The sequence below is a fragment of the Nymphaea colorata genome, chromosome 2 (genome assembly GCF_008831285.2).
Source record: "Nymphaea colorata isolate Beijing-Zhang1983 chromosome 2, ASM883128v2, whole genome shotgun sequence".
NCBI classification, from domain to species: Eukaryota; Viridiplantae; Streptophyta; class Magnoliopsida; order Nymphaeales; family Nymphaeaceae; genus Nymphaea; species Nymphaea colorata.
The window spans coordinates 2,554,257-2,579,825 of NC_045139.1; the positions used below are offsets into that span (position 1 = coordinate 2,554,257).

The window sequence follows — 25,569 nt, forward strand, 5'->3', positions numbered from 1 at the left end:
GTCAATTGAAATAACTCGGCCCAAAGTTGACCAGAGATAGTCGTCAGCGACTCCTAATCTGTCCTGCAATTGTCTCCAACACATACTTAAGAATGCAAACTTAAATGACGGTAATATAACACACCAGCATGTAACATGTTATGGTGCACTGGAATAAAAGAAGAAGAGAGGGAGCCATCGAGAGCTCATTGTCATTGTGGATGTAAGGTTCTTCTTGAACCAAACCACATTAAACCTTGTTTCTTCGCCTTTCTTAGATATTTTTCGGACATCAAGTCAAGAAAATCATAAAGAAAATGTTCTCATCATTCAAATGCCAACAAATTCTATGAAATCACACGACGATCATAATAGAAGCTCGCCTCATCCATCTAAAGAGCTTGCCTGCAGAGAAACAACGTTACGGGAAAAGGAAAAGAAATATCGCCAATGTAGAAATTAATTGAGGCATCTTTCAGTCTTTGGATTCGCTGCCAGATTGTCAGTTTCCAGCCTCTGACGCATGTCTAGGCTCTTTTTTCTAGCTGCATAATATGTTCTATAATCGGTGACTCGTAAACTGCAGAATTAACACAGCCTAACTTCTTCAGGATTTGAACCAAATTTTTTACACCATCTACATGATGCTGCTCTTCAAAACGACTCGTCTTAGTCCACCATTTCTTGAGCACGAGTTCAATTGTTCTTATCACTCGTTCCAGATACAGAGATTGCACCCTCCATGCACATCACTGCAGCATTGAATAGCTTAAAGCAAATTTCACATATCTTTGTGTTCTGCACTGCACCCTGACTGACAGCATGTTGACACACTGCCTCTGCGTTCGCTATCTCACCAGTGTTAGGCAAATCTGACATCATATTTTGTGCAAACCAGCTTCCCACTCTTTCAAACATGTCTCAGCACCAGGAAAGTCACCAAGATTAACCAGTGCACGGATCGTATTCAAGTGATCAGGTTGATTGCTTTGAGGCATGTCAATTTTAAAGAATGCCAGATATAGTAAACTCCTGCCAAATTACCAGTTCAACCATGCAATAAGATCAGGCATTGAAAGGCAGGAAGACAATGCACATCCATTTCACTGTCAAATTCTTCAAGTGCTTTCTCTGCCATTTCCTTCAAACCTGCATTCACCTAAATTGGAGCAATATTATTGAAGGTGGTCTAATCGGTAGTAACCCGGCCATTTCCATTCAACTTACCTAAAGCCTTTTCTACTCCAATAATGTTACTGGCAGCAGCAGGACTCCTCATCCAAACATTATATGAGAAGACGTCTAGGATGACCTTCTTGGCCATCAAATCTGGAATTACAGCAGGAACCTTTTCAGACTTTCCATCCTTTGAACAAAGGGTTATCAAGTTATTGAATGCCAAGGGGGCTAGAAAGCAAGCTTCTGCTCCTCCATCTTCTCCACGAGGGCTTCAACTTTCTCGGTTATATTCTCATGCAGTAAAAGTTGAAAAATGAAAAGCACCATAAGGGTGATGGTTTTTAATGGTTGAGGAAGATATGTTATTTCTCCCCAACAACAATCCCCTTTATTTTGGAGAGAAGATCAATCTTAGTTGCTTCATCTCTTGCTGTCAAATTCATACCTCTCTTGGAAGCCATTTCAAGAAGCTGCATCATTCATAGGACAAATTAGGACTTCTTCATGAAGAAATTATACGACTGAAAATGATGAAGTTTTTAGAGAGGTGATCAAGGCCGTTAAGCAATTTACCACGTTCCAACATATACTTCTTTTCTAAAAAAAATGGATTGGCAACAAAACCACTATTGCATGTCCTCTAATGACCCAGAATTTAAGAATGTTTAGAATTTGACGTATGACTATAACTACCTTCCTCACAAGAACTGAAAATTTAAGCGTTATGGAACTATTAGTCAATAACCTGTGAAGAAGATATACAACTGATGTAAGGAGATACAACCCTTTCAAGAAACTTCAACATAATTTCTGTCCAAGGATAAACAAATGAGGGTTGTTATGGAGCATCCGCATGACAGCAAAAAGTTAATCTAAATCAATGTAAAAAACATAAAAAGCAATCAGATCCATGAAAGATTCTCAAAGCAGACATTTGCAATAAAATGATGTCTCCCAATTTCCTCTTAATCTAACAGATCAACCAAAGTATACAGCATCAAACATGGCAAGTAGGTCTCCGTAGACAATTAAATCACCAAAGAAGCAAATCTTAAGCCAAAGCAACTCCACTAACAGCAGACAACCATAGAAATAAATATTTTAAATTGTGCACCTAAGAAACAGCTAAAGGCACAACGAAATATGATTTGGCTAATCTAAGGGTGAAGCCAAATGATAAGTATCTATCTGATAGTAGGTAATTCCCACTGACGCCAGCAGGAAGCTAGTGGTAAAACAATTTTCATGCAAATTTAGATATTCACATAATAATGTATTCATCTGCTAAATATGTAAAGACCTGCTCTTTGTAGGGAACCAGTAACATTAAGAACGGGGGTTGGGTGTCTACTCATTCTGTTGTTTATGCAATATAATGTCTTCACGTTTTTAAGCAAGGAAGATGCATTATATGTTCCCTCCCGACTATATATCAATCATCTCTAACTCTTTAATGTTTACTGCAAAAGGTCAAGCAAATTCTCAGTTCATCACCTAGGCCCGTGAGGTCTAGGTAATGAAGTAGTTTACAACGCCTAGGCTGTCGCCTGGCATGCCATATGTACCCCTAACGTTTAACATGTAATATCGTCACCTTCATGGACAACGTGTCATACATATACCTGTACCATCAATCCTTGCATACACATACGTGACATTTCAATTCTCAGGAACATCTTACTAAAAAGACCTATTGTATTCTACACTATCATTTCATCACCTCCTCAGTTTTCAAAGTTTTTATGTTTTGACCCTCTTCTACATGTATAGAATATTAAAAGGTACCACTTTGTTTACCGGATAACATTAAACTACAAAAACTTTGTAAACTTTAATATGTAGGTTTTCAGTTTTTCATGTTTCAGAATGTGGCGGCTTATGGAGAAAAACGCAACAAAACTTCTTCTCCAAGTTCCTTGAAACAACAACCTCATCAAAGCACGTGATTATCATGATCATATGCCAATCATATGCCACCTAAATCAGCAGTAGCCTTTTTACCTTAACAAGCCCTGTAAGAGTAAGGCCCCACTGTATTAACTATCGTCATTGATAACATTTGATATACGAACAGTTGTTCTCTATCCTGTAAGTTCTTATAAACTCAAATAAAAGCAACTGCTTCATCACCAAATAACAAGAAATAGGAATTGCACTTAAAAAGATGCAAAAATTAAACCAACAAAAAAGAAAATAAAACAGAGAGACAATAACACGTCCAATCAATCTCTTGATCATAAGATACTATTGACAAATGAAACCGCAAAATGACACTCAAAAGGGAGTTCTAAATTTCCATTATTCAAAAACTGTTATCGAGAAGTAAAGAGACCCCAACATCTATCAAAAGGGCAAAGGAAATGAGTTAGAGCCTGCAAAGAATGAGGGAGAAAAAGAGTTCGTCATGTTTACCTTAGGGCTAAATAGCACCTTCGTAATGAAAGCACCTTTAACGATCTTCCGATTTCCCATTTGTTGAAGTGCTTGGTACCCTTCAAGCACCGGCTGAGCACCCTACCAATGCTTGGGGAGGAGCTGCCTTACTTGAAGAGTAGACAGCGAAGTGACTCCTTCGCCACCACCGAGCCCGCCGCCGCCAGCTTTAGTACCATTTGGCTACCGGTGCAGCCATTCTGTTTCTTTGTGAAGATGATAGTGGCGGCGAAGGGCTTTATGTTTGAGCAGAAGCGTTTTGGAAAGAGGGAGAGTATGCTGGGAGCCTGGGACGAGAGCAAGTTACGTCTATGTTGGAGTTGATTTAGTCCGCATCACTGCATCAGCTTCCGAATAGATTGCCAAAAAAACAAAAAAAACCATTGGCCCCTGTAGGCTTAAACATGTTTTGGTTTAAAAAAAACGAAAACAAATGATCGCTTGTGTGTTGTATGCTGTGTTAAATGCATGGCATTAATCGAATTTTTAACTGCACAGATTATGTTTTCTGAATTAAACTTTACATATAATACAGTGACAAGTATGTATTTCTCCTCATTTTGTAAGTGGGCGTTATGCGGCTGTTTGAAAAAAACGTTAGTTTGTTCTGCTTGCTTCTTTAATGAGTCATTGAAGATAATGCTGGTGCTTCCAGCAGACTACCTATGCCTGCCCACACAAGCAAACTAGTTACAGAGTCGCTAGAAAAACAGAGTTGCTAGAAACTAGTCTATCTGCAGAACCCATATCCTATAGAACTATTTCTGAAACTTAAAACCATGCCAATGGACAATTTTTTGTTACAGAACAATTAGAAACCACACACTCAAAAAAATAGAACTGGAGGCGACACGAGGACTAACTCATAGCCTTTTGTAGTATTGTGTTTATAGCATTTGTCTTCTAAGGACATTCTCACAAACACTTGGTGAACATCACTAGAGTGTCACTTTGAGCATATAAAGGAATGGCAGTGGCAGTCGCAGTCCACGACTCCATTCTACAGGCAGAGATATCCCCTGCAAATCACCACAATAGCACAACGTGAAAGGAAATAAAAATCAACTAATCGTCAAAAAATATATAAAAAAAGAGACAAGAACAGATAAAATGAGGAGAAAGGATTGTCAGGCAGATGCTATATGAATGAAAAATATTGAAATAGAAAAAAAAAATCATTCTGGGCGTGGAAGAAAATTGAGGACAACTCTGGCATTGGGTTAATAAGTAAAAGCAGAAGAAGCGGAAATCAGGGAGGAAAGTGGAAATAGGGAGCCGCCAAATAATTCTCCAATTATGGTCGTTCGGACCATCGGCCCTCAAACGAGGAAAACGTATAGAGTCTTATGGACACCAATTACATGTCATTTTGTGTTTTATTTGATCCCACAATTAATGATTCCCCTCTAAATCACAAATTCACCTTAAGGACCAATTTTCTTAAACATTTTCGTGGGGACTTGCTATTGTTACAAAAATAAGGGCGTAAAAGGAGCCGTAATCTTACAAAATTAATGTTCTAACAAGTACAAATAAATTTTTATTGACTTCAAAAGACCTGCATTCATTCTATACCTTTTCTTATTCGGACGTTCATTAAATTTTAAAAAGTATTGCTTTTAGATAAAGTATTACAGTGTCCACTAATTTTCTTGACAAGCACAAATGTTACGATACTCCAAATCTTTTCCAATAAATTTTTCAAAAAATATTGGTAAATGCACTTTCCAAAAATATATATATACGCAAAAAATATAAAATATCAAGACCATCAAAATAAGTATGACAAAATTTCAATCTCCCTTAGATTTCGTCAAGACGGGATATTTCTAGGCGTTATAAAATAGTTCATTTCAATCTTTCTTAACCCGATAAATTGAAACTTCTTTGTTTTCACTTTAAAATTTAACTCATAAAACTACAACTTTGTTTCTGCTACTTCAAATTAATTGTAATCTCGAACTTTGATCGAAGTTTCTTCCCCTTCAAATAAAATTAATGAATTTCTTCTACGCCACATAACTACACTGATGTGCACTAGCTAGGGCCTAGGATACATATATAATCATAATCCATCTCCTATACACATTTTGTAGGATGATCAATCTCCGTTCATGCATTGACCCAAGGGAGTTGAAAATGGAGTATGTTTTTGTTATTTAATTCTTGAAAGGCATCCAAAGTCTTTTTAATTTACGTAATGAATTCTAAAGGAAATCTGCGTCTTTATTATTCTTGATATTACTCAGCAAGTTAAGAAGCAACTGAACTTGCTGCCTCTAGAGAATTGTCGCTCACTAAATAGCGAAAGAGTTGTCGGACTCCATCGTCTTACTAGAGAAGCTTGAGTTCCAATCCATTGCTCATTGCTGTCGCCTCAGGTTCCCGCGAGCTTATGCTTCTGTTGCATCAAAAGAGCGATGGAATGTCACCAGCAGGTGCGGACCGAGGAAACTTCAGAAAATCTCCAATTGGAGAGCCTTCAAAGAGACGATACTACTCTTGCCTTCAGCTCCTCCTCCTCTCACTGAACTCTCCGCAACAGGTGGCCGTGAATTAGAAACGATAGCAGATGTCTCAAATGCAAAGAGATTACGGGAATTGGATCTGAGCAGCTGCCAAAAATTTGTGGACGTTCCTTGCTCATGGAGGATGCAGAAGCCTCGCAGCTCACTGAGAAAAAGAGTCAAGGTGAATGGCATATTAACAAATGTTTTTGTGTCTATAGCCATTAGCTACTCTCCCTTCAACTGGTAGATGTAAATTGTGATTATCACAAACTTGTGGGTAGTCGTAATTGCAATCCAGCGGGGAAAATACCCGTCATACTCATGCATAGAAGCCTCAACATTAGCATGATATCTACTCTGTTTTCCAGTTCTATCAGCTCATTAGACCTTGACATTCACAAGGGCATTTTCTATTTTCAGTCCACCAATGCCACTAGACAGATCTCTTTCCTTTGGTTTTTTGTTGCAAATCTATCATTTTTTTATATTTGTGTAAGTAATTTCCAACTCATTTTACTTTCTCTCATTTTTAGTTTTTTAAACCTTTTAAAATTTTATCGTATTTTTACCATATTATACTTAAAAAAAAACTAAACTAAACAGCAAGGAAGTTTTTTGTGACCATGGGAAGCCAGCCTTGACGGCATCGTTGTTCATGTAGACATCCCTACAGATGACGCCCAGTTGCTGTTTCAAACCTCAATTCAATTCAGGGATCCATTTGATAACATCTGCGAACAACACGTCCCCAAAGTGGAACTTGGAGAGGGCATGGCGAGACGATGACGGTGGCGGGTGGAGGATCTGAATCTCACAGGAGGTCGATGATGCATGTTTCTGTCAATTGCTGGTGGTTACCTCAGGAGTCCAATCGATGGCGGATGTGATAATCATAATATGTGTGTTGATATGTCTTCTAGTGCCGCCGTCCGGCTGAATTTCGGTGGACCAATATAATATTATCATGGTCCTGCTACTGCTCCCTCTGTAGATTTCGGCTGATCAGCAAGAGCAGGGGAACATAAAGCTTGTGATTTTCTAGTCCTACTACTCGTTCACTTACTTCTCTTGAGGATGTTTGCATTTCGGGAAAGAAGAAACCAGGCACAGCTTTTTGCCATTTCATTTTCTTATTTTCCTTGCTATTCTTATATAATCAATTAGCTATGAAAGACTTGAGTGTCTTCTTCTCTTAATTTGTAAATGCAAATGAGAAAATGAGCAAAGGCTAGACAGGCACTCCAAACGATTAAGCACGCATCACATGGACCAGTCGTTCTATTCAAAACCTACAGATAAGGCCTGTTTGGATGCCATCAAAATTGAGTTTAATGAAAGCCTAGTTTTGTAAAAGGAACTCAAAAAATTCGTTGGTTCCTTTAACTTTGATTTTATTGTTGGTCCCCGGTGAACTGAGGCTTATTTATTTTCGGGCTATGGGGTGCTGCTTGTATCTTGTCTACTCTTCCTTTGTGACATAGGCCTTGACTCTTTTATTATTTATTAACAGATTTATTTTTTTGAGTTGAGCTGCTGTCATCACATAAATTTCTAAAAATTAAGTGGATAAATTCATAGTCTTAGCTATACGAAATAATATTTTTTTGACGGGTAAATTTAGTCAAAGCTTCAAAACATGCTCAATTGAGAACTGACCCATATAACTTTTTTCTTTTTTTTTGTACCATTTTACAAAACTTGTGCAGCGCAAGGATGACACCCACTAAATCAAAATAAAAGCAACATGAAAATGGATTAGTGTAGTTAACTAAGGAATTTAGAACCAGACGGTCTTTTTTTTTTAATTGATGCGCTTATCTTTATATTAGTAAATTATCATATATATATATATATATATTGTATTATATATGTTATAAATTATTTAATTTTCGTCATCCATACCTATTGCTTTTGCATGAATAAGATTATCTACACAGTAAAACCACTTTTTTCTGGCGTTTTGCTTGTTTTCACATGTACATCATCTCAACTTGCTAAACCTATTGAGAAATAACGGAAAAAGAAGAGTCTAGGCAATAGGGTTCCAAGTTAGAACAAGAAACAAAGTTAGCTTCTAAAGCTAACTGCCTAACAGCATGATTTCCGAGATGATGGAAATTCAACCCAAGAACTGTTTCATGAAAAAACAATGGAAAGGCACGGACATGAGCATAAGCCAAAGCCCTCTGCTCCTTCCATCTCGGACGGTGTCCAAGGTCACGAGAGCTATCGAGTGATTCACAGTTTCGTTGAAGCACCAAATTTGGCGTTGAGCGAATGGGTCGAGAGATTGTACAGAGATTCTTGCCACCGGCTGCGATCGCCATCATCACGGCCATGACCTTCTTTTTCTGGTCCCATCAGTCCAGAAGGGCTAGAGTAAATTCGGAGAGGTCTGATTCGGACGACGGTAAGGATGATGCTTCGCCTCCACCGCCGGTGAGGGAAGACGGATTCCAGTATGATGTGTTTCTGAGCTTTAGGGGACCAGACACTCGCAAGGGCTTCACAGGCCATCTCTACCAAGCATTGAAAGAGAAGGGCATAATCACTTTCATCGACAGTGAGACGCTGGAGAAGGGGCAAAATGTGGAGGAGCTATACGGGTGCATCGAGAGATCGAAAATCTTGGTGCCCATCTTCTCTAAAGGCTATGCTGATTCAAAGTGGTGTCTGAAGGAGATACACAAGATGGTAAAGTGCAATAGGCTGATCATACCGGTCTTCTTTGATGTGAATCCAAAAGTTGTCTGTCATCAAATTGGCTCTTTTGAACGTCCATTTAGGAGGTATCGTAAGAGTGAAGGAATAGACAAGGGGGAGGTAAGCAAATGGAGTGATGCTTTAAGAAGAGCAGGGAGAATCTCGGGGTATAATTTGGCTGATACTGAAGGGTGAGTTGCATAGTTCCTCATTCATTCTCATTAAGCAGCACTAAAATTCATATACTAGTGAACTGGCAACTAAGAAGCACCGTCAATAGCCTTAGATGTGCTAATTTCTTTGAATGGCTTAAGATTGGCGATAACAAATAAGGTTAGTGTTCTCTATGTAAGCATTTTTCTTTCCTTTCGATCATACCCAGTATACATTCTTGCTTTTTTCACGTTCTTGGCAGAAACGAGGCAAAGCTTATCCTGCTCATTGTGAAGAGGATTCTGACTGAAGTGAGTAAAACCTCTCTATTTGTAGCTAAACATCCAGTAGGACTCAACTCTCGTATTGAAGACGTGGAAAAAATGCTTAACGTTAAAGCCCAGGATGTCAGAATGGTCTGGATCCATGGGATGGGTGGCAGGGGCAAGACCACTCTTGCTAAGGCTGTCTATAACAAAATGTCTTCTCATTTTGATGCTTGCGGCTTCATTCCTGACATCAGAGAAGTAGCAGAACGATCCTCCAAACTCGTTTCACTCCAAGAACAGCTGCTGTACGATGTTTTCAAAGAACTAAATGTGAAAGTAAACAGCATCAGTCAGGGAATTGGCATTATCAGTCGGCGACTTCAGATTACCAAGGTTCTGCTAGTTCTTGATGATGTTGATAATGAATCACAACTCGATGCATTGGCTGGCAGCTTGAACTGGTTTCGCCCAGGGTCAAGAATCATCATTACTACCAGAAATAAGGGGCTGTTAAGGGAACCAAGAGCGAAGCAAAGTCATGTGTATGAGGTTAAGGAGCTTGACCCTGACCAATCACTCAAGCTTTTCAGCTGGCATGCATTTGGGACAGAGCAACCAGTTGAGGATTTTGCCGATCTTTCAAAGGAAGCTACATCTATTGCTGGTGGGCTGCCATTAGCCCTTGCCATCTTCGGGTCGCACTTCTTTGATCTGAAAACAGTCAAAGAATGGAGGGTTATGTTGGAAAGGTTGAAGGAAGATCAAGATAAAGAAATTCACCAAAGGTTGAGGATAAGTTTTGATGCACTTGATGCAAAAGAAAGGAAGGTATTTTTGGACATAGCATGCTTTTTCGTTGGGCTGGAAAGAGAGCTTCCAACTCTCATGTGGGAGGATTGCAGGTTCTTTCCAGACATATCAATCAAAGTCTTAATGCACAAGTCTCTACTTAGTATAAATTATGATACCGGGAAGTTTGAAATGCATGAGCATATTAGAGATATGGGAAGAAAAATTGTGGAAGAGGAGAGCCTTTCAAATCCAGGAATGTATGGCAGGAGGTTGTGGAAAGAAGATGAGATACTAGATTTACTGCAAAAAGGAAGAGTAAGAGCACATCATTTTCAATAATAACAATGATAATGATAACAATACTATTATTGTTATTAGTTTCATTTTTTTCGATTTCATTTTAATGATGTCCATGACTCTATTAGACTACCCTCTGTTGCGAAACAATAAAACTAGTTGTTATTGTTCATCTGCTTTGGTTTGAAAATAGAGCACGTTGTGAGTAACTAGAACACCTAGGGAGCTTGTATACTGTAGAACTGTGCTGGAAATATATAAGAAATATTTCTCATTATAAAAGAAACTCATTTTCTTTGGGTCTCAATCACTTTGAAATGCAGAGAGCGACAAATATTGAAGCCATCCAACTCTTTCGTGGAAATACCAGTTCAATGTCTGTGGACGCAGAGACTTTTGCCTCAATGTCTCAACTTAGAATGCTTCGATTGGGAAAGGTAACGTTGGAAGGTAAGTATGAACGTTTTCCCAAAAGGCTTAGATGGTTGCAATGGACTCTATGTGACTTGGATTCATTGCCTGGTGCCCTTCCTCTTGAGAATGTCATTGTTCTTGACTTATCTTGGAGCTCGATAACTCAAGTTTGGAACCGGCAAACATTTGCAGAGATCAAGGTAAAAGAAAAGTCTTCGGGTATATTGCCTTTTTGACTTCATCAATTTTGTTTATTAGCTACACGGGGTTATGTGGATCAACGTGATCGATATCCTTATATTGTGTGCATCATATCAGCCACAAAAGAATTTAGACACATAAGATTTTTTTTTTTTTTTTGGGAAGATAAATAGAAAGCCAATGCAAGTTAATGCATCAGTATTAAGATTGATTTCTCAAAATTTTCAGGAATTTGAGGATGAAAACATCAACACAAATCCCTTACAATGTTGCTAAGGGACACACACATTGCACATGGATATTGAATTTTTGACTTTCCTTTAGCTCGTGTAGATAGAAAGGTGAAGAAAACTTTACTTCTTTTTATGGGAATTGTTCTGATATTCTGATAAAACAATTTTTCCTTTAGGTCCTTGACAAATTGAGAGTCCTAAAACTCAATGGTTGTTGGAATCTTGCTGTCTGTCCAAATTTTATAAGAATGCCACTTCTAGAGAAACTGGATTTTGAATATTGTGAGAGGATGAGAGAACTTGATCAATCTATTGGGCATCTCAAGAGCTTGACTCACTTGTCTTTGAGAGACTGTCATTCACTGGTGGAACTGCCTCAAGAAGTGTGGCAATTGATCTCACTTGAAATGCTTGACCTTACTCGTTGCTACCAAATTACAGCTCTGCCATCACTGTTTGGGGATTTAAAGCCATTGAAGCAGCTTTTGCTTGTCAAATTGAAGGTCCTCAATCTTCGTCATTGTCGGAACCTCACCATGTGTCCAGATTTTACAAGCATGCCACATATAGAGAAATTAGATTTTGGATATTGTCAAAAGATAACTGGACTTCATCCATCTATTGGGCTTCTCAAGAGCTTGACTCACTTGTCTTTGGGCTGGTGTGAATCACTAAAGGAACTGCCTGAAGAAGTTTGTCAATTGACCTCACTCCAAAAGCTTGACCTTAGTTGTTGCTCTCAAATTTCAACTCTGCCTATATCCATGAGAGACTTGAAGCAACTAAACTTGTTGTTTCTTGTGGGGTGTTCCTCGTTGGAAGAAGTACCTGAATGCATTTGTTCATTGCTCAATCTTCAAGTACTAAATTTTCGAGAGTGTCGTTCTCTTGCATCTTTACCCAACTCGATTGGCAACTTAAAGAGCTTGGAGATACTTGATTTGAGTTGCACAGCCATTGAAGAATTACCAGACTCCATTGCATTGCTTGAGATGCTTGAGGTCCTATCAGTTGCTCATTGCAAAAGACTCAAATTCTTGCCAGCTTCTGCTCCTGTTGAGCCTTCAAAGAGACAAGACTACTCTCTCCCTCTGCTCCCGCCTTCCCTCACCGAACTCCATGCAGAAGGTTGTTATACTCTGGAAACAATTGCAGACGTCTCAAATACAAAGGGATTACTGGAATTGGACCTAAGGGGCTGTGAAAGGCTTACGGACATTCCTGGCATTGAGAAACTGAATTGGTTAAAGAGCCTGAAGCTTGGAGGATGTAGAAGCCTTTCCAATTCACTGAACAAAAACGTGCAGGTAAGTCTCATTTTCATGAATATGTTTTGTATCATGTCCATTAATTAGGTTCCCACCAATTATTAGCAGCACTAACAACTTATGAATGTTACCTTCTCAACACTAAAAACCTTATCTACAGTATATTGAAATGAATGGTAATGATAGAGATATAATTTGTTTATCCATAAGATTATGTCTATTTTTTTTTTCTTTTTTCATACTTTTTACGGTTGCTTAGTTGAGACACCTACGGGGAAGGGCCTTCTTCATAGTTAAGGTTTTCCTTAGTCGTTGAGGCAGAAACATAAACTAGTCAGACAGTTCAGAAGGTGCAAGGAATTTGTTTCCATGCTTGGAAAAAGAATTTGCAGGTTGGGATGAGACGGTTCAGAAGTGTCATAACTAGTATGCAGCTGGTTGTAAGTTCAACGAGGAGCAAAACAGCTAGTACTTGTACGAGTGACATTCTTGAAGTATTAAAGGAACCTTGGACATAAAGTTTTATGTTTTGACTTTTGAGAGCTTCAGTATAAATATGATGCATATATACCACATCAAGAGTGTATTTAAAAAAAAAAAAAATGGAGACGGTACTCGCAAGAAGGAATTTGTTATACACTTTATTTTAATTAAGATGAGCTCTGATGACTAAGCCTTATGAGGATAGCATTAACGAAAAATGCTCAAGCAACAAAATCATAAGGTTGAGATTTGATTTAGGCTTTTCAACTTGACACACTTTACGTTCTTCTCTTGTTACCTACTTACTATCTCTGGTGGTATACTTTATAATTAAAACCATTATTTTCTGCTCAATAAATGGATTTTAGCTTTTGACTTACGCGAAATGGTTACACTTAACCAGTTCACTGCTTGTATGGCTGATCTAGTTAAGAAGCAGAGAAACCATTCTTGAGGTGGGAGACTTGTTGCACTAGTTAAACTTGCCCGTGCTTATGGTCACCTCTGCAATAGCGTACAATTGTACAAAGAGATTCCATAGTCAATTAGTGTGATCTCTTTGCTCTGTATTTCAGGAGGCAAATTTTGAACACCTGGCTGATTTCTCCATTTCTGGGAACCTGAGCATTAGCGAGTCATCAGATGCACGCTCTCTCTACTTCTTTCTTCCCAAGTGGTTGGAGACAGGCAGCTTTTTCTTGAAACTAAATGAAAGTGAGCTTGACAGTGTCCTTGTTAATATAAACATCACGACAGATGATGCCCGGTTGCTCTTTCAAACTTCAATTCAGGCTAGACTTTGGCGACCTTATGATCACATCAACGAAAATCAGGTTCCCAAAGTGAAACTTGGAGAGTATGAAGAAATGATGATCGTGGCAGGTGGAGGAGGATTTGTGGGAAATAATGTTCGCAGGAGCTCGATGACGATGCATGTGGCCATCAATGGCTGCCTCCTGCTCGACGGTTACCTCAGGAGTACCACCAATTGCACATTTGATGGTATGTATTTTGATGCATGTGATATCTCTTCAACTGCTGACATCAGGTATCATTATCATGGTCCTGCTGCTGCCCTCTTTCTGATTTCGTTTGGCCATGTGTAGAACGTGGAAGCCCTGAACTCTGCAATCTAAGCCCGCTAGCTACTCACTTCAGCTCTTGAGTTCTCTTGAGTTGGTTTACATTTCCTTAAGAAGAACCAGAAACAGTTGTTTGCAAAATTCATTAACTTGTTTTGTACTATTTTTATTAATCAATAAAAATTGGTGTTCTTCTAAACTTTTCCTGTGTAATTAAGAAAGTGAGCAAGGGTGAGGCAGACACCTCGCTGATTGAACACACATCCCATGGACCTATCATTCTCTTCAAAACCAACCTACCAATAGAGCCTAACGTCTAAAGCTGAAAACTGTGATTTCTGAACCGTATATCAGAAAACTATGTCAAGACCAAGGCACTTCTTGATTGCTGCAAACAAAGGGGGAGAGCTGGATTGCCCTGTTCTGTGGTGAAGCCCATGGACACAGTGGAACAAATTGTTCTACTAGTCTGTCAATCCCATGATTTTTTGTTACATTTTAATGGCAGAGCAGGAATGTTCCGACGTTTTTCTCCTCCTATGGATTTAGGGCTTGAGGATTTCCTACTTTAAGTGTGTGTGTGTGTGTGTGCCTGTAGTGCTCCAATCCCTATCTATTTGATAATTGAAACTGTAAGAACATTTTTCTGAAAGATGTTCAAACATCTGAAAGAAAAGCCAACTGCTGCGGAAACCAAACCAAGTTGCCCGGAATCAATTTATGCCGATGAAACATATTTGCAAAGAAGCTTTCTCTTTTAATATAGCATATGCAAATTAGGTGATATTAAAATTTGTAGTTTGTAAAGCAATATTGGTGCATATTGCGATTTCAAAAAGTATCAAAAACTAAAAATTTACCACAATAAACCAAGACTATTGTTGGATAATTTAAAATGCATCCACTTTGTTTTCCGGTCTACATGAAGAACGGCAGATTTTGATAAAAAAGGAGAGCATAAATTCTTGTCGTTTGGGAGATCTTTGGACATAAAATTAACATACTAATGCAGTAATCTTCTAAAAAATGATTGAAAAAAACAACGCATATATAAGGTCGTCAACCGAAAGCTCTGAACCAAATTCACCTCTTCAAAAAATAAATAAATAAATAAAAGTATAGTGTAAAGCTAAAACTACGGATTAACGATTTTATCCTTGACGAGAGCTGCGGAACTTAACATGTTATTTTCTTTAAAAAATATGAGGCCTATATAACAATCAAGAGAAGAGTAGGCAAAAGATCAGAATAAGATTGGCAGCACCATTTCATTAACATTTCCCTGCATTAGCAAGCCTTAGCCTTAGCCTGACGAAGACATGCAAGTGGGCACTAGAATCAAGCGTTGTCATATTTATGGTGGACCCTCGAACACATGGCTTTTCGGGCATGTTATTAGCCTTATTGTTATTAGCCCACGTTTGTGGTAATAGCATAGAATCAAACTCAATTATGAACTTACATGCCCAAATCTAACCGATTAATAAATATTTCAAACTTTGGCGAGATCCAGTTTTTACCGAATTCAAATAATTACCATATTCTATTTTTGAATTGAGACCTTTTCTTTAGACCAGAACTCAGATCTGATTAACATGAGATCTGATGCTTATATATAGATATAGTAACAAAGATGGATCGTTATCGGATCTCAACCTGAATACTGGACCTGCGTCGAATCAGATTCTTGGTAAATCCGGGAGACCCACCTGGGGCTGAAGGCTAAAGTTCTCATTCAATGCCTCCTCTTCTTAGGATACAAGTCTTACTTTTAGTGCTTTGGAGGCGGCTCCTGTGACGCTTTAACTTAGATGTTGGATAATAAAGAGTTGATGTTTCCAAAATTCTAAACCAAATATCATTGCCTACCCACCCCCGCCTCATCCGTTGCACCAACTCTACTCCCATGGGGAACTGGTTGAATAGATTCAATTATGAACTTAGACACCACATCCTAAACATGATTAATAAATGATTGAAATTTCTTTACCGACTTTAGGTAAAACAGATTAGAAAACGAGACTGATCATAAAGGCGAGGTTAGCCGCAAGTCCATGTCATAGCTAAAAAAAAAAAAGCAGCTAAAAAAAAAAAAAGCATGGGTTTCACTTTTCCTTCCTCCTTTCTCCTTTGTTCTTACAAAGACTAGCTTTTTTCTCTCTGGCAGAGGAAGGGTATCCTAGTCATTTACTAATTACTTTACAAAGAACTTCTAATATAAATTAGTGTTTGATGGTCAGAAACATATTTTTGGGAACAAGTTTTAAAAATATGTTTTTAGAATTGGTTTTCTAAAAATAAAATTCTAAGATTTTCAAAAGTATGTTGCTAAAAAATAGATGGGAATGAAAAAGTAGCAGCTCAACCTCGGCCCCTTTCTTCCTTCTCCCTCCTTCCCCTCTCCTCTTCCCTCCTTCGTTTTTCCCCTTTCCTCCTCCCTCCTTTCCCTTCTTCTCGTTCCTTCCCTTCTTCTCCCTTCTTCTTTCTTCTTGGTCCTCCATCTTTCTCTTTTCCTCCTTCCTCCTCCTCCCTCCCCGCCCCTTCTTCCTCCCCAACGGTAAAAAAAAGAAAACTGAAAATATTATTCCGTCTCTGAGATGGAATAATATTTTTAAAAATATTATTTCTATTTCAGCCCCAAGGATAAAAAAAATAATTTCATGATTGATGAAACTGAAAAAATTTTAAAAATTTAAATTATTTTTCCTGTGCTACAGTAAAATTCCTACTTATGCAAAGTGATCGGAAGTTTCCATCACCCTCAACAGAGGGGGTTTCAGGCAGATATAAATAGATTTGAAGTTCCACTACCTCTCTCCCATCTGTCTACACCAACGCACATTCAGACAATCTCCTTCTCCCTTCTTTGTCTTCACCCACCAGCTGATGAGTGAACGAGCATCACTGTGAGGACAAAACGTTGTGGAGCACTTTCTTAACTCTTCCGTCACACCATTTTTAGGCGTTGAGAGGGAGTGATCAGAAAGAGTTCTTACACGAATGGGTGGAGCCTTTTCACACTTTTGCTGCATCGATCTTTGTCAAGGTCTCATGAAAAGGCTAAGGTCTCCACAATATTCCGAGAGGCTTGATTATGAAGGTGATGAAGCAGAGGCTCCTTCAAGATATTCCGAGAGGCTTGATTATGAGGGTGATGAAGCAGAGGCTTCTTCACCTCCGTCATCACCCCCACCTTCCATGAGAGAAAAGGGCTTCGAGTATGACGTGTTTCTGAGCTTCAGGGGACCAGATACTCGAAACGGCTTCACCAGCCATCTCCATGCTGCTTTAGAAGTTAAGGGCATCCTGGCTTTCATCGACAGCCAGAACTTGGAGAAGGGGCAAAAGGTGGAGGAGCTGTTTGAGTGCATCCAAAAATCCAAAGTCTTTGTGCCCATCTTTTCCAAAGGCTATGCTGATTCTAAGTGGTGTTTAAAAGAAATAACCAAGATCGTAGAGTGTAAAAGGCTCATCATACCAGTGTTCTTTGATGTGGAGCCAAAAGATGTCCGCCATCAAACTGGTCCTTTTGCTGATGCATTTAGATCCCACCTTGAAAATGTTGACATAGACATGGAAGAGGTGTGCAAATGGAGTGCTGCTTTGACAGAAGCAGGGAAAGTCTCAGGGTACGATTTGGCGTCGACTTGTGGGTAAGTAGCTTAATTAGTTCCCGTCCTGTTGTTTTCTTTATGTGATTTGCAAATGAAATATTCAACACTTTTTTGATACTGAATGTAAATTGAAGTAACCAACACACGTACATACACAAAGTTTTTCCCTATTGAGAGATATGGAGATGTAAGGTTCCCCCAATGTTTCTTTAAAGGGGAAAAAGTGCTTGAGGGGGAGTGATCAGGCAGAGTTCTCATACCAAGAGGTGGGGCCTTTTCACACTTGTGCTCCATCCATCTTTGGCAGCGTCTCATGAAAAGGCCACGGTGTGATGAAGCAGAGGCTTCTTCACGGCCTTCATCATCCTCATCACGGGCGAGGGAAGATGGGTTTGAGTGTGAGGGTGATGAAGCAGAGGCTTCTTCACCTCCGTCATCATCCCCACCTTCCGTGAGAGAAGAGGAATTCAAGTATGACGTGTTTCTGAGCTTCAGGGACCAGACACTCGCAACGGCTTCACCGGCCACCTCCATGCTTTTTTAAACTTAAGGGCATCACTGTTTTTATCGACAGTGAGAACTTGGAGAAGGGGCAGATATAACCAAGATTGTGGAGTGTAAAAGGCTCATCACAGCAGTGTTCTTTGACGTGGAGCCAAGAGATGTTCAACATCAAACTGGCCCTTTTGCGCGTGCATTTAAAAGGCACCATAAAAATAACAAAATAGACAAGGAGGAGGTGAATAGATGGAGTGCTGCCTTGACAGAAGCAGGGGAAGCCTCAGGTTATACATTAGTACTGACACTCAGAAAGAGGAAATGAGTGTAAGAAGAACAATTTACAGTTCAGATAAAAAAATTAGCAAGCCCCCAAGCAGGAAGGCTAATGTACAGCTCTGTGCATCGGAATGAGACTTATGTACATAATCTGATGTGGAATGTTGCCGTCTGCAATTTTGATCGTTGGGGCCATATTTCTGATGATTGGCAGCACGGAGGAAGATGACAGCACGGAGTTTCTGCATCCACTACATAATCTTTTCCATTTCTTGTTGTTAGAAAAAACTCCTATGCGGGCGTTAGAGAAATTAATTTGGAGCAAGAATTGAGAGAGGGCTTGGATCAAAGGAAATCAGACGGACTTGGATTTATCATCAAATCAGTCTATTTGAATTTATTTACATACTTGTTACTTTGGTTTTTTCTACTTTGACATTAGTTTTATGAATATGATATATTTACAATCTTTGTCCTCAAACTTATGCTTGGCTTCACATCACTTTGTTTCCCATCACTTAAAGGGCTCAGTGCTTGCTTCGCCTTCGCCTCATTGCATTTAACAACATTATAGATAAATAAGGGCCGTCCAGTTTCTTTATTGGGAGCGCCTAGGTACCATCTGTGATATAAGTTGGTTATTCACACACACACACACACACACACACACACACACACACACACACACATATATATATATATATATATATATATATATAGAGTCAACCAGCTCTCAAGAGGGTCATTTACTCTATGGCAATTGACCATTGAGACCAAAAAAGATAAAAATATATGAACTAATAAAATTGTTTATCACTATTTTGTTCTTGTTTTCCTCTCAATTGTTATTGTAGTAGATCTGGTGACTCTCATGAATAAACTGGGTAACTCTCAAAAGCTGGAGTCATAGTTCAATTCTGTCTGCAATGGTTTCTCACAACATGTAGCCTGATGCAATTGAGAGGCTGGCTGCATGGGCTATGGCTCCTCTCCCCCAATATTTTGAAGAAAAACATTTGCCACTTGTAATTTTGGATATTTAAATTAAGCTATTATAATATTTCAAAAAATTAAAATAAATGTACATAACGGGAAGAGTGTTATATATATATATATATACATATATATATATATATATATATATAGAGAGAGAGAGAGAGAGAGAGAGAGAGAGATTGAGAGAGAGCCAACTAAATGAAAAAAATTAGCAAAAACTTAGTGACAAATAAGTCTTAAGTAAAAACGGGAAGAGAGAGAGTAACAAAAACATATTGTCACTTGTGTGCTGTTTCGGTTGCATTTATTTCATTCGATGGGGTCAAAATTGATCGGAATGTGAGATCAGAATTAGAATGTACATATAGTCAAATGTGACAAATATGTAGTGCCTTTGTCTACTTTGTATTAACCAATTACCTAGAAGTAGCGTCCCTGCTTGAAAAGATATAAATCGATTTTCAAACCACACGTTTGATTGCACAATTAAACCTTATATTTGGGGAAAAGTCAACACATTGATTACAACAATGAGTCGTAAATTTAACTAACATTGTTGTGGCTTTCTGGCAGAAACCAGTCAATGCTTGTCGAGGATATCGTGAGGAAGATCGTTCGTGAAGTAAATAAGACCCCTCTTCCAGTAGCTGAACATCCAGTCGGTCTCAATTCTCGCATTGCAGATTTGATGAAAATGATGGAGATTGAAGCCCATACTGAAGCTAAAATGGTCGGGATTCATGGCTTGGGTGGCGTGGGCAAGACGACTGTTGCCAAGGACATCTATAACCAAATCTCTTCTCATTTTGATGCATGCTGCTTCCTTTTCAACGTGAGATCAGAAGCAAAAAACCAGTCTGACAGGCTCATTTCCCTCCAAAAACAACTGCTGCGGAAAGTTTTCAAAGATGAAAATACGGACATAAGCAGCATCGATGAAGGAATCAGCATAATTAAACAACGGATCAGGAGCAAGAAGGTTCTGCTAGTTCTTGATGATGTTGATCATGAATCACAACTGGAGGCATTGGCCGGTGGTGTGGACTGGTTTTGCTCAGGGTCTAGAATCATAATCACTACCAGAGATAAGCGGATGCTGAGAGCAGCAGGAGTGCACAAATATAATATGTATAAGCTGAAAGGGCTCGATTCTTCCCAATCACTTCAGCTTTTCAGTTGGCATGCATTTAGGAAAGAGGAGCCTGACCTCAAGTTTGCAAAGTTATCCAAGGAAGTTGCATCTGTTGCGGCCGGGCTACCATTAGCCCTTAAAATATTTGGGTCTCTTTTCCGTTATCTGGAAACAGTTGAACTCTGGGTAAGTAAGCTAGAAGAGTTGAAGAAATCTCAAGACAATGGTCTCCATGAAATGCTAAAGATAAGTTATGATGCACTTGATGAAAACGCACAAAAAGTATTTCTGGATATAGCATGTTTCTTCATTGGGCAAGGAAGAGAGAAAGCCACTTATATGTGGGAAGGCTGTGGGTTCTTCCCAGATTTAAAAATTAATGTTTTAATTTGCATGTGTCTAGTCAGTGTAAACGATGATACAGGAGAGTTTGAAATGCATGATCATATCCGTGACATGGGGAGAAAAATAGTGCAAGACGAGAGCAATGACTTAGAAGAACGTAGCAGGTTGAGGGAAGATGATGAAGCACTAGATGTATTGCAAAAGCGGAGAGTAAGACTATCTCTTCTGTTATTATAGTTATTATTATTATTAACTTGTTTTGTTCTGATTTTTGTATTGAGTTATTAGTAAAATATGGATGTGCCTTGGCTTCAACATAGAGTTCCCATAAACTTATTTCCTTTAATTGTTAATTAAATTTGAAATGCAGGGAACAAAAAACATTGAAGCCATCCATGTCTCTGGAGAAAAAAAATTTTCGGATAGAGCCACTTTTTGTAGCGAAGAGTGGACAGAAAGTGCATTGCATGTGGGGTCCTTTGCGGCAATGTCTCAACTTAGAATGCTTCGATTGCAGCGTGTGATGTTAGAAGGTAACTATGAACATATTCCCCAGACTCTCAGATGGTTGGAATGGCATCCACATGACTTGGATTCATTGCCTAACAGCCTTCCTCTTGAGAACATTGTTGTTCTTGACTTATCTTATAGCTCCATAACTCAAGTATGGAACCAGCAAGGATCAAGGATCAAGGTATAACTAGCAAACCCTTTGCTATAATGTATCCATTTTTCAGATTTGTTTTTCTTTGCTTCTTCAGCAAGATGGGGTATTGTTGATCAATATTATCAGTCGTTGTTGCATGCATCCTATCAACGAGAAAGGGAAGTTAGATATTAGACCTTTTTTATTTATTAAACCTTTAAAATATTTATTAATTATTAATTAAATAGAAAGTTAGAGAAAAAGGCCTATGTAGGTTGACATGTGTCACTATTTTGGGCATCAATTTTTCAAAGTTTTTAGAAACCAAACATGACTTACAAGTTCAATATTGATCTCTTATAATATTATTGCTAAAATACGTCGCACCTGGTCATTAATTTTTTTGTGCTTTCCTCAAGCGAATGCAGCTAGGTAGTTGAGGAATGCTTCACGCCTTTTTCCCTAGCATTTGTTCTAATAAAACAAATTTTATTTTTGTTTAGGTCTTTGACAAATTGAAAGTCCTAAATCTCAGTGATTGTTGTAAACTCAGTATGTGTCCAGATTTTACTAGCATGCCTCATCTGGAGAAATTGGATTTTAGTGGTTGTAAGAAGATAAGAGAGCTTCATCCATCTATTGGGCATCTCGAGAGATTGACTTACTTGTCATTGAGGAGTTGCGTCTCACTTCAGGAACTTCCTAGATCTATTAGGTGTCTCAAGAACTTGATCTACTTGTCTTTGAGAGGATGCAAATTGAAGAAACTTCCCAAATCTGTTGGACATCTCAAGAATTTGACTTACTTGTCTTTGAGTTGTTCTTCTTCTCTAAAGAAATTGCCGGAAGAAGTTTGTCAGTTGACTTCACTTGAAAAGCTTAATCTCAACTATTGCACCAAAATTTCAAATTTTCCATTACAGTTGAGGGATTCAACGTCATTGACGCAGCACTTTTTTGACAAATTGAAAGTCTTAAATCTCAGTAGATGTACGAACCTCACCAACTGTCCAGATTTTACATGCATGCCGCATCTAGAGAAGTTGAAATTTAATGGTTGTAAGAAGATGAGTGAACTTCATCCATCTATTGGGCACCTCAAGAGCTTGAGTCGCTTGTCTTTGGGATGGTGTGAATCACTAATGGAACTGCCTGATGAAGTTTGTCAGTTGGCCTCATTGGAGAACCTTTATCTTAATTGTTGCAAACAAATTGCAATTTTGCCATCACATTTGGGGGATCTAAAATCATTAGTGGAGCTATTCCTTGACAGCACCAGCATAACAACTCTGCCTGAATCTGTGGGACACTTGAAACAACTGAAGTATTTGTCTCTAAACGAGTGTTCTTCATTGAAAGAAATACCTGAATGCATTTGTGTGTTGCTTAATCTTGAAGAGATAGATGCTAAAAAGTGTGAATCTCTTGCCTCTTTACCCAACTCGCTTGGCAACCTGAGGAGCTTGAGGAAGCTTGATTTGAGTGAGACAGCCATTGAAGAACTGCCAGACTCCTTTGTGTCACTAGAGAAGCTTGACGTCCTAGCAGTTGCTAAGTGCACTCAGCTCAAATTCATACCGGCCTCTGCTTCGACTTCTATTGTGTCTTCAGATAGACAACACTACTCCCTCCCTCAGTTCCCGCCTTTCCTCACCAAATTAAACGCGTCCAACTGCCCTGAATTGGAAATGATAGCAGATGTCTCAAATGCAAAGGGATTGAAAAAATTGAATCTTAATGGCTGCCAAAAGCTTGTGGATGTTCCTGGCGTCGAACAGCTGAAACGATTGGTGACGTTAAAGCTTGGAGGATGCAGAAGCCTTTGTAACTCATTGAAGGGAAGACTTCAGGTAAACATCTTTGAGAAAAGTAACGTTATGTCTCTTAGCCCATTAGCTTCGCTCCACTTACTTAGTAGGGGTGACTTGTGAAGGTTATCAATAAGCAGTTTAAAACCCGACTGGGACAAGTATGCTATGTCTCTCGGGCCTTCAGCCCTTTAGCTTAGCTCCACTCACTTGGTAGGGGAGATTTATTGACAAACAACCGAGACGTCTTAGGTTCAAAACTAATACATGTCTCTTTCTTCATTAGCTTAGCTCCACTCTTTTGGTAGGAGCAACTTGTTAAGGGTTAACAAATTGCTAAGACATCACAAGTTCAAAACCTGACCTTTGTCGAAGGTAGTCTCTAGTTTGGGAAGCGTTTCTACTCAACAGCATGCATATAGCATTCCTTTCTTAACTTTTGTTGGCTAGAGTTTCTAGGGATCATGCTGGAACGTAGTGCGTGTTCCTGGAAAGAGAAATGGTTCTGATTCAAATCGGAAAGCAAAGGTTTGTCAAAGATGCTTGCAAAAATTAATGGACACATGGGATGCAGATTAGTGCCTACCTTGTGTTTTTTCATTCCAAATGCGAGTGCAACTACTTGAGTTGGTGAGAAGATCCAGAACCATTTTCTTGAAACTGAGGGGAAGGAAAATCCCTTGAGCTGGTTCTGTGTCTGCCAAAGAGTGCACCACACTTACTGTAACTGTCTCCCTTTCAGGAGGCAAATTTTCAACATCTGCATAAATTCAACATTCGCGGAAACCCGAGCGATGGCGAGCCGTCATGTCCTCAATCTCTCTCTTTCGTTCTTCCCAGACAGTTCAACATAGGCTTCTTGTACTTGTATGTTGAAGAGAGCTGTCTAGGCAACATTGGCTCAGAACATTGGGCACATAAGCTCATAGCCAACCTTCACTCAAATGGCAACAAAAGCACTGAAAACGAGGAAGATCATAACCACAGCATTGGCTCGATAGCAAATAGGAGCATTGAAAGTCGTGACGAAGGTGACAACCTGGATAAAAGCATCGCAAGTGGTGAAGGTAGAAGCCTGGACGGCACTAGCTCGGAACAAGATGAAAACAACGAAAGTGATGAAGATAGCAGCATGGACAGCTTTGAAGAAGAAGAAGATAAATGCGTTGAAAGTGACGAAGACACTCTCTCGGTAGACAGCCTGGGCAAAGTTGTTCGAATAGACATCACGACAGACGCTGCACAATTTGTCTTTAAAACTTCAATTGAAAAGGGCCTATATGGCAGGTCCCCCAACGCTATGTTTGGATGGAAGAGCAAGCTGATGAGGATAGCAAGAGAAGGAAAATTTATGGGAGCTGATGATGCTCCAAGGAGGACGACGATGGTGATGCATGTGTCCGTCAATGGCTGCGCCCTACTTGGTGGTGACCTCCAGACTGTTAGTGGGGAAGCCATAGATGGTCCTTCTTCTCTTGATGTGTTTTTTCAGTCCGTATCGTTGAACATGTAGTACTAAAAGAGCAACGGACATGAAGCCGAAGAACCTTAAAAGCTAATTCCTCCATTTCTACTCATTCGCTTCAGCACTTGAGTTTGCATTTGGGAAAGAAGAACCAGCACAGTTTAAATAAACTAGTCTTCTTATTTCCATTCCTAGGTAAGCTCATGAAAAATGGTGTTTATATTTGTAAAGCATAGGTGGGAAAAAATGGGCAAGACATGGACATGCCTTTTGATTGCATGGTTAACCTTTAAGTTATTTTTCTCATGTAAACGCAGTCAAAACACGCGAAGAAACTCAAAACTTCCTTCGCTGACCGTACATGCCTTCTTCCAAATAGACTGAATTAAAATTGTTGATGACAGAAAAGTTCAACTTTTCTCCACCTCGTTTCCCAGCATCCGCAAGCTAATTGAAAAACTAGTTTTCTATTTCCATCAAATATATATAGGACTGAACTTCTCCAAGCTTCTTCGTCTTAATTAATTTGCTGCTGCTTGATTCTTGAGACCGACAGTGAACCCAGCTCACCCTAACCGTAAGGGATTAGAAAACCATACTAGCCTTTTTATTTGGTAGAGATACAGCCGATTCTCATTTTACTTTGTCTTCGGGACTTGAGTTGAGAGTGGGACATTTATCATTTGCAATCCAAATAAATACTAAATCATTGGATTCAAACTAACAACCGGACTTTTAGGAGCCTATCGGCTCTTAAACTTTCTATTGGACAGCTCACTGAAATGAAGCA

At 39.1% G+C, this 25,569-nt stretch overlaps 1 protein-coding gene and 1 long non-coding RNA gene across 2 annotated transcripts; one reads left to right on the plus strand and one right to left on the minus strand.

Annotated features, from left to right (window-relative positions):
- Positions 1–288: 288 nt before the first annotated feature.
- LOC116248344 (uncharacterized) lies at positions 289–5,051 on the minus strand. Its single transcript, XR_007572422.1, has 2 exons — positions 3,571–5,051; positions 289–1,628 (listed from the first exon to the last, which is right to left on the minus strand). It is a non-coding gene; the product is annotated as an uncharacterized LOC116248344 (long non-coding RNA).
- Positions 5,052–8,188: 3,137 nt separating this feature from the next.
- On the plus strand, positions 8,189–25,085 carry LOC116249253 (uncharacterized). Its single transcript, XM_031622474.2, has 10 exons — positions 8,189–8,995; positions 9,220–10,333; positions 10,639–10,929; positions 11,340–12,470; positions 13,490–14,017; positions 16,976–17,649; positions 19,957–21,070; positions 21,231–21,554; positions 22,010–23,356; positions 24,057–25,085. Exons 1-10 carry the CDS (start codon positions 8,379–8,381, stop codon positions 24,825–24,827), a joined length of 7,911 nt encoding a protein of 2,636 aa, XP_031478334.2. The 5' UTR covers positions 8,189–8,378; the 3' UTR covers positions 24,828–25,085.
- The last annotated feature ends 484 nt before the right edge of the window (positions 25,086–25,569 follow it).